General features: G+C 40.2%; 1 protein-coding gene across 1 annotated transcript; it reads left to right on the top strand.

The window, feature by feature from the left end:
• The first annotated feature begins 1238 nt into the window (after window positions 1-1238).
• LOC120536875 (DELTA-sagatoxin-Srs1a-like) lies at window positions 1239-7403 on the top strand. The gene is made up of 2 exons (XM_039765411.1): window positions 1239-1373; window positions 6828-7403. The coding sequence occupies exons 1-2, from the start codon at window positions 1246-1248 to the stop codon at window positions 7270-7272; spliced, it is 573 nt and encodes a 190-aa protein (XP_039621345.1). The 5' UTR covers window positions 1239-1245; the 3' UTR covers window positions 7273-7403.
• Window positions 7404-9564: the final 2161 nt, after the last annotated feature.

The following is a 9564-nucleotide window of genomic DNA, read 5'->3' as shown; positions in this document are numbered from 1 at the left end:
AAGAGTGAAAGGGAAGGCCTACAGGTCGGTAGTGAGACCAGCCGTGTTATATGTGTGGGTGACAGTGGCGCTAACGAAAATACAGGAGACAGAGCTGGAGGTGGCAGAGTTAAAGATGTTAAGATTTGCATTGCGTGTGACGAGGATGGATAGGATTGGAAATGAGGACATTAGGGGGTCAGCTCAGGTTGGACGGTTGGGAGACAAAGTCAGAGAGGTGAGATTGCATTGGTTTGGACATGTGCAGAGGAGAGATGTTGGGTATATTGGGAGAAGAATGTTAAAGATAGAGCTGCCAGGGAAGAGAAAAAGAGGAAGGCCTATGAGAAGGTTTATGGATGTGGTGAGAGAGGACATGCAGGTGATGGGTGTGACAGAACAAGATGAAGAGGACAGGAAGATATGGAAGAAGATGATCCCCTGTGGCAACCCCTAACGGGAGCAGCCGAAAGAATACGAAGAAGAGAATGAAAAAAGTTGTGTTGTTATTAATCAAATTTTTAGGTGTTGTCTCCTCATATAAAACATGATTATTACATGCAAAATTGTGTTTTTGTTTTAATTTCATATTACTTAATACAATTGATATTTGTAAAACAATGTCTGTTTGAAGGTGTCTATATCTATCTATCTATCTATCTATCTATCTATCTATCTATCTATCTATCTATCTATCTATCTATCTATCTATCTATCTATCTAAATAACACATTTATGTCTACATATTGAGTTTATATATAGTATTCACTATTGCCAGATTATTGTTTTCTTGGTAATTTGTATCAATAATTACTGGATGCCAGGGGGGCACAGTGTTAGCTATGCAGCTCAACTGCTCCATCATCCTTGTCTGTGTGGCGTTTATGCATTTTCTCCATGTCTGTTTCATGTTTTCTCAGAGCATCCTGGTTTTCTTAGTACATTCATATCTTACCTCAAGTTCTAAACTGACCCATGTGGGTGTGGTGGTGTGTATGAAGTGGCTTGGAGATGGACTGGCATAACTGTTTCATATCTTTCGCACAAAGCTACTGGAATAGGCTGTGCCTCCTCACAAACGTGAGCTGGATTAAGAGTGTGAATGTTAAGTTACTACTAGTACTATGGAAAGGAAGCTGGAGTCACATCAAGATTTATTCAAGGGCTAAACAGGCATATTTACTAAATAACTACGACAATGTCAAAACACAGGATAATGAATTCAGTTTTGCTGCATTTTATTGCATGTTTTACTTTTCAGGCACAATGAATCTTGCATGTGGAGCCTCCCTTCAAGGCATGTCTGCAGAGCAGATTTCCAAAAGCATCAAAACCACTAGAAATGTGGTGATTGAAATATCCAACAATACAACTAGGTTCCTGACTAACCCAAAGTAAGCATTCATCTTGTATCTCTTTTCATCATTTTTGTTCACGTCTGCCAGAATTTAATGAAAAATGTACTGTTTGTTTAATGTGCTCTCCGTGTGTACAAAGAGAAAAGTAGGGTGTGTTGAAGCATTAGTTGTCAGGAATGTCTGACTTGTAATAGATGTATAAAATCCGTTTACAGTAAGCTCAGTTTGCCACATGTTTGGGCGTGTTGGGTCTGTGCAGTAAAGCTGGTAAAACCCCAGCCTGGACTTTCTCCTTTCTCCAGCCTGCAGCCTAACTGATCCAGTATCCTGGGTCTCAATACTGCAACCCACTGTGTGTGTGGTGGTCTGCCGTGGGCTATTCTGTGCTTTACACCTGCCATTACCGACATAAGCTATATCTCTTAAAATTTTCCTCAGCATAAAGCAGATATAAAAAAAGGATGGGTTCAGGGTAATACAGTGAATAGCACTGCTGCCTCATTGACCGACAGTCTTGTGATGAGTGGTCACAATTTACTTTAGGTATCATTTACAGTACTTTACATATCCATGATAAACTCGCTGTTAAGGATCTGCAAACAATGTTTTGTATGCACTCACATTAAATGAGAAAGGCTCTTGCTGTTGGTTTCATTCATGCCTGTTTATTTGTTTACCTGAAATGCTCAGCTCCCACTGGGCCAGTTTGTATTCAAATTTGGAGTACTAATTGGTCAGAGAAAATGATACAAAAATTCAATTTTTATTGAGAGTTCCATTTAGAAAACATTAGTGACTGTATATCCAAAACGAACATTTTCTACAACCGGATTCATTTATTGTTTTTAATTCAACTTGAGAGAGGCACTTTCAGGTTATAAATCTGTATATTTTTATCTTTTATAAGTCTGCTGCTCCCAAAAGCAAAATAAATCCCAATACAAGTCAGTGCACATATGTCTGGAAACACGACATCACATCAGTAGGCTGTGCAATCCTCTCCTACACCAGCTCAGGTCTCCTGCTGCTTGAAGCTGTACCAGGTAAACTAAAGAACAGAGTGAAGAAAATGAAAAAAGCAAAATGTTCCTTCACTAATAGAGAAATGTATGGAAGACTAAACAGACTTCCTAGGTGTGGCTCTAAGCACAGTACAGTAAGTTAGTGTGTACACAGTATTTATCTTACACTAAAAATAACCTTGTGACTGCATTTTCTGCAGATAGTAATAATTCCATATATCACTGTCACTATAATTTACCAGGAAATTGCCACAATAACTTGATATTTTCACTTATATCATATTGTAAGTTAGATCAGATTGGGAAGCATGCACTGATACAGAGCATTGTTGTACCCACAACACAACAAAACAGTTTGGGATCCAGGCTGGCAACCCCCGGGACACACATGCAGTCCAATCCCATCTCCCGGTAATGACCACCTTTTTGCTGCAGCCAGGTATTACATGGGTGTCCCCTTGGCCTGGTCCAGTTGCTTGGGTCCACAGCTGGGTCACTATCGGGGAAAGGCGCAACATGGCTGCAGTGCTGTAACTGACAGTCCCTCACAATGCAGATCATGGGCATCATTCGAGACTCCATGAGCAAACACAACATTAAACCAGTGGTTCCCAAGGATTTTCCGATGAGACACAGTGCCATGTCGAGTCCAGTCTTCTTCTCCAGTCACTGGATAGTGTCCACGTCTCGCCACCATATAGCAAAACAAGAAACACCAGGACTCTAAAGACTTGGACCTTCATCCTTTGGCATAGACATTGGGAGCACCATACACCCCTTTCCAGTGACCTCATAACCCCCCAAACTCTCCTAATCCGTCTACAAATATCATAGGACGAGTCACCAGAGACAAGAATGTCACTGCTAAGGTAAGTAAACCTCTCGAGAAGGAAGACACACTGATGATGGCTGTGCCCAAGAGGTCATTAAAGGCCTGGATTATATGGTATTGTGACATATTGTATGATGGTATTAATATCAGGTATTTTATGTTCTCTATGTTATGATTTACTTTTATGCTGATTGTGTAGTATAATTTTATACTTGTATCGTGTTTATTTTCTGAGGTCATGGATTGTGATTCCTTTTATTAACTGAATGGAATTTATAATGGTTTCAATTTTGTGTTTTGTTTTGCAACACCTTAGATGCCATTTTGGGACCTCAACTGCTGAAATTTTTAATTCCCATCATTAGGTCCACTTCCCATTTTTCTAGGAGGGAGGTCAACTAGGAACTCAGTTCTTATCTGATCTGCAGATATCAAAACTCTCAGATAAGCCTTTTGCGAACTCTACTTGCATGTTGCATTCACTTTGCTTGTTTTCTCAAAATTGAATATTATCTCTCAATATTGCTTTAATTTCCTTTTGTTCTTAACCATTGTTTCCCTACGTGCATCTTCTGGTCTTCTAGTCAAAACGTTTATGTGCCAATTCCCTGACAGAACAATCTACTAAAACATATAATTGCATTTTATTACCACTGTTACTTTTAAATATAACTAACAATTACAAAATATATTGAGTAAGAAAAATTGTCTATCTCTTTGATGAAGCAAATGAACAAAAAGTAAAAAGCTACACCTTAAGTCCTTGAATACACCTAAATATTATGCAACTTGTACATTTTCTAACTGTATTATTGAAAAAATATTTCTTGAAATGTTATTGTATGATGTTAAAAATTTTAGAATTTGTTGAATAAACCCTTCCACCCATCCATTGTCCAAATCTGCTTTATCCAACATGCAGACTCTTAATAGCTGCTTGTAATGGACGCATTAAAATGAAATGTGATTAGAGGACCATCCAGAAACTCTTCTTGATAAAATTAAAACTAAGTCCCCCAGGTCCCTTCCACATCTCAAAAATGTGGAGTTTTAATTGATTGGAGGCGTCAAATAAGCCTGTTATCTGTAAGTGTAGGTGTGCTAGTGGTTCCACTCTACATTGGACTGTAACTCCATTCATGGTAGCTTTATCACTTTAGAAAAATGCTATGGAATACACCTCCACCACCATTGCTCTCTATAGAAAATGGAGACAATCACTTTGACAGTAACCACTTCACATAACCACCACTTCTTCAACATGTAGACATTTTCATTCCTCACTGAGAGATTTTGTAGCTCCCACTTGCAACAAAAAGCCAATCATCTCTGTACCCATGAAAACTAAAAAGGATCATCTCAATGACTTCAAACCGGTGGCACTCACAACCATTGTCATAAACTGCTTTGAGGTACATGTTCTGAGATGCAATAAATAGAATATTCCAAATATAAGGGATGTTCAAAAAGTTTCCACATTTTTTTATCTCTGTTTATTAAGAATTCCACCCATCCATTATCCAACCCGCTATATCCTAACTACAGGATAACGGGGGTCTGCTGGAGTCAATCCCAGCCAACACAAGGTGCAAGGCAGGAAACAAACCCTGGGCAGGGCACCAGCCCACTGCAGGGCACACACACACACACCAAGCACACACTAGAGACAATTTAGGATCGCCAATGCACCTAACCTTCATGTCTTTGGACTATGGGAGGAAACCGGAGCACCCGGAGGAGACCCACGCAGACACGGAGAGAACATGCAAACTCCACACAGGGAGGACCGAGGAAGAAAACCCTCTGCGCCACCGTGCCGCCCTTTATTAAGGATTTCAAAAACAAATGACATCACTTTTATACATAGTCATCCTCATTTGCGATGCAATTTTCCCAGCGTCATACCAACTATTTAATGCCCAATTAATACTCCTCCCGCCTTCGCCGCTTCCACCAAAAACATAAAAATGCAGAAACGTTTCGAACGTCCCTCGTAGTATGGTACACTTCCAGTTTCCATGTTTTTATAATCTGTTCACATAAGTTCCCAAAACCCTAGCACTTCATATCATCCTGGTATATCTGGATAATAAAAACCGCCATGCCAATGTACTAATGACAGCTCGACATTTTACACTGTGTTGCACCACCAAAGCTGATCAGCAAGGTCCTAGATTTGGGACATCATCTGCAAGTGGATTTTGAACTTCCTAACTTGTAGAGTCGAGTACGTGAAGAGCAGCTGCATCATAACGTTCATGTTGATCCTGAACATGGGTTAGCGTGCCGAGTCCCTTTCTGATTTTCATTTTCAACTAAATTTGTTGATGTCACCACTGCCATTTGCATGTTCACCAATAATTATGAGAAGATTTAAAGAGAACCCATTTGCCTTCTGATACAACGTTACCTGGATAACAATATATCCTTTGTGAAATGAACAGCCTCGACACCCACAAAAAGGTTTGGGGCAGCCATCCATTTATAGTCCCTGGTCGCAAAAGGGTTTAAAATGAGCACTCAAGTGCACTGAATCGAGTCCTGAACTGAACTGAATTACTCTTCAAAACATGGAGGCTTTGAAGGCCTTGACCAGAAGTGACGTTGCAGAACCGGAAGTGACATTCTTCTGGGTGTCAGAACTGGAAGTGATGTATTTACAGTTGAATTGGGCAGGTTTTCCACCCCCTGGCCTGGCATGAAATTACCTTCACTTGGTCCGTAAAGCTCCCTCCTACGCGCACATATGTGACAGCTTTAATGTCAGCATAACTGAGGAGCTGGGCACAGAGGTCAAGAAGCACTAGCAGAAGACACTCACATCTCCTTAAGAAGACATTTTTGGAGCCACCATCACTGAAAACCTGAACTGAAAAGAACACATCCTAACTATTGTCAATTAGGATCACCAACACCTTTACTTCCCTAGATGTCTGATGAAGGCCCACATTTGTCAATCCAAGCTAACCTACCTCTACAGGTGCACAGTGAAGGTTTTCTTCAATAAATATGGCAGCTTATTATGGCACTTGATAAGTGCAGGGCAGCAAGACCACTACAAAGGACACTAAAAGGGGGTGGCAAAGGAAGCACAGAATAGCACTGGCACATTTGGCCAAAATATGTACTCTATAACAGTTTTAATGTATTTTGTGGTCTACATTATCTGTTTTGGTGTAGAATTTCAATCACAAGTCTGTTTAGATATGCAATTAAGAATTTCAGAGTACTTTGTATACCTGAAAATAAATTGAACTTGAATATGAACATCAATAGAAAATCCATACAAACATGAAAAGAAAATGCAGACAATCCAGGTCTCTGGAGCCATTAGACACAAATCAATATGCTGTTGTGCCCCCCCAATTTTGTCCACCTGTAAATATTTACTCAGTTGTTTAATACAGGAAATGTCCCTTTATTTATGAAAACACACCATGTCCTGCCAAATGCCTTCAATCCATTTTCTTACAGGGCCAAACTAAAGAAGTGGCAGTATCCATCATAACGTAAGATGGCAGCATCTTTGGAATAAACTGTAATCTGTTCAAATTAGAAAGGGTGGGTTAAGATGGAGTTTTAGATTTTATTTAGTTGCCTAAACATGAGTTGTTTGTATCTTGTGTCTTCGAACAGGTACCACTGTCACAGCGGGTATAACAACACCCCTCTTCAACCTACAATCGAGCCAAGATGTAGAGAGGCCTGCTCCTTCAGCAAAATGGGCAACACGGCTTGTGGAAGTGTAGGAGTGATGACGTATGACATCTCTGCATCACCAAGACAAAGCGGCCATATGAAACTGGCTATCATGTTCAGTGTGCCTTATGATTATACTTTGTACGAGAATTGGTTTGCAGTGGGCTTTTATGACCTCAGTAAGGGGTGTGATCACCAATTGTATCACGAAATGTACCATCAGGTCAAACCAGAGTTTAAAAGAGCCAAAGCTACCCAGGGCACTCTGAGTCATCATGCCAATGGCTTTGATATCAAAGCAGCAATGTCTAATGCCAGTCAATCAATAATGCAAGTGGAATTGTGGGAAAGCAATGTCAATTATTCTTCAGGGTTTCCATGAAAAGCATGGCAGTCTTACATTCTTTGGGAATTGGCTTCCATTTTGTTTTAACAGAAGCTTCAAGTTGACCCTTCATTCTACTGATGTGCTTTTAAAAAATAAAACAGATTTAGGTAATGAAATTCTGTAATTTGATAAAAATAAAAAAATAAATAAATAAATTGATATATGTCTTCCCTGTGCTTGTGTGAGATTTCCAGTGGCTTCCTGTTTTCACTTTGTCATTCTGGGGTAGTGAGTGCTGCTTGATGAGGGTAAAAAATGAATTTATAGAATTTTAGCACAAGACTGAAACATAACAGTTTGGGAAAAGGGTTTGAATACTTTCTGAGAGCAATGTGCATGCATTCATTTGTTTTAAAAAAACTTTTAATAGCATTGTACCACAGTAACTTTTTAAATAGCTTTGTGCTCCCCGAATAGGTGCTCTTTTCTGCCATTATTGTTCTTAATGTAAGAGCGGGTGCTAAGAATCCGCTATACCAGAATTCGGCGTCGGTTCTTCTTGTCTTGCGGGCGACCTCGGTAGCGTAGCCGACTGAGTCTTCGATGTGTGGAAAGGCACAAAGAGATGGTCACCCCAGTTTTGTGGACTATTTGCCAGTTATATTTATTTCTTTAAGAACACAACTGTGGACATACCGCACTGAGCTACACAAAACCACTTCTATGTTTTTTCTATCTTTATCTCTCTACTCCACCCACCAAATGTCTCCTCCCTTAAACAATCTATCAATTAACTTTATTGAAATTTCCTGTATGAACTCCTGCTTACATTAATATTGACTTTCATTGTGTTACACACAGAAGAGAGCATCCACTACAGTCATCAAAAGCTTCTACAGATCTGCTCTAATAGCACAGATAATTAGTATAACACAGAAGCAATACCACAGGAGATTCTCAGATCACCGGGACTTACGTTGACTCCTACACTTGGAAGACGGCGACGCAGACAGCGCAGGGAGACGAAGCAAAAAAAAGAGGCAAGCGAGCAGGTTTACTAATTGGCTAAAGGCTGCTCCGCATAAAACTCCTCTTCCTAGCGTTCTTCTTGCGAATACTAGATCACTCTTAAATAAAATGGATGAGCTCCGACTGGATATTCCCCCACATAAAACTACAAGTGAGTGTTGCCTTTTGATTTTTTCGGAGACGTGGCTGGACTCCAACATACCGGACACAGCAGTTGAACTTGCAGGTTACACGATCCATCGAGCCAATCGAACCCCCGATTTCGGTAAGAAAACAGGTGGAGGACTGCGAGTCTATACTAATAATGCTTGGCGCACTAATAAGTTATAACTACAATCGACAAGTTTTGTTGTCCGGACGATGAATATCTGATGCTAAGAAGCCGACAGTTTTACTTACCTAGAGAACACACTTGTCGTTATTATTATGGCAGTATACATACATACCTCCTCAGGCTAATGTTAAGTCAAACGTTATCAGTAAACAACAGAACTCGCACCCTGATGCAGTTTTTATCATTGCTGGGGATTTTAATCAAGCGAATCTTAAGGATGTATTCCCTAGATTTTATCAACATGTACATTGTAAAACCAGAGAGGAAAACACCTTCGACCACATCTATACAAACACAAGAGACACCTATAAGGTCATTCCATGCCCCCACCTTGGCAAATCTGATCATCTGTCTTTGTCTCTTGTTCCAGCGCTCAAAGCCCTTATCAACAGTACTAATCCAATTAGCAAGACTGTAAAAGTTTGGCCTGAAGCGGCCATTTGCCAACCCCAGGGCTGCTTTGAACAAACAGAATGTCATATATTTTTTCATCAGACAGACTTAGAGACATATACTTCATCTGTGCTCTCATATATTAATTACTGTGTGGACAATGTCACTGTCAACAAAAGTATTAAGGTCTACCCAAATGAGAAACCATGGATGAATAGTGAAGTCAAACAGCTGCTCAGGGAAAGGGACAAAGCCTTGAAATTAGGAGACACCTCAGCCTATAGAGCTGCCAGCGCCAACCTCAAGAAGGGCATCAAGTCTGCTAAACAAATGTACAAACAATGGATTGAGGAGGACTTTGACAGTAACTCAGACTCACAGCGGATGTGGCAAGGCACCTGATTAATCACGGATTACAAAAAGAAAAATGACGTACAATACACACTGGCCAATAACAATGCCAGCCTAGCAGAGGAATTTAACAGTTTCTTTGCACGGTTTCACAAAGACAATAACCAGCCTCGTGTCAGCTTCGAACTGCCTGGAGACTCACAGCCTGTGGTCGTGCACATACATGGCACTCAAAAACA

The sequence above is a fragment of the Polypterus senegalus genome, chromosome 10 (genome assembly GCF_016835505.1).
Source record: "Polypterus senegalus isolate Bchr_013 chromosome 10, ASM1683550v1, whole genome shotgun sequence".
NCBI classification, from domain to species: domain Eukaryota; kingdom Metazoa; phylum Chordata; class Cladistia; order Polypteriformes; family Polypteridae; genus Polypterus; species Polypterus senegalus.
Note: the sequence above shows the minus strand (reverse complement) of the source record. Positions and strands in the feature narration are given on the sequence as shown.

What these genes read in the sequence shown, in the direction of transcription:
- LOC120536875 (XM_039765411.1), top strand. Translation starts at nt 1,246, where the DNA reads ATGAATCTTGCATGTGGAGCCTCCCTTCAAGGCATGTCTGCAGAGCAG. An exon ending in AGGTTCCTGACTAACCCAAA is followed by an intron (nt 1,374 to 6,827) that starts GTAAGCATTCAT and finishes GTCTTCGAACAG; the next exon opens with GTACCACTGTCACAGCGGGT.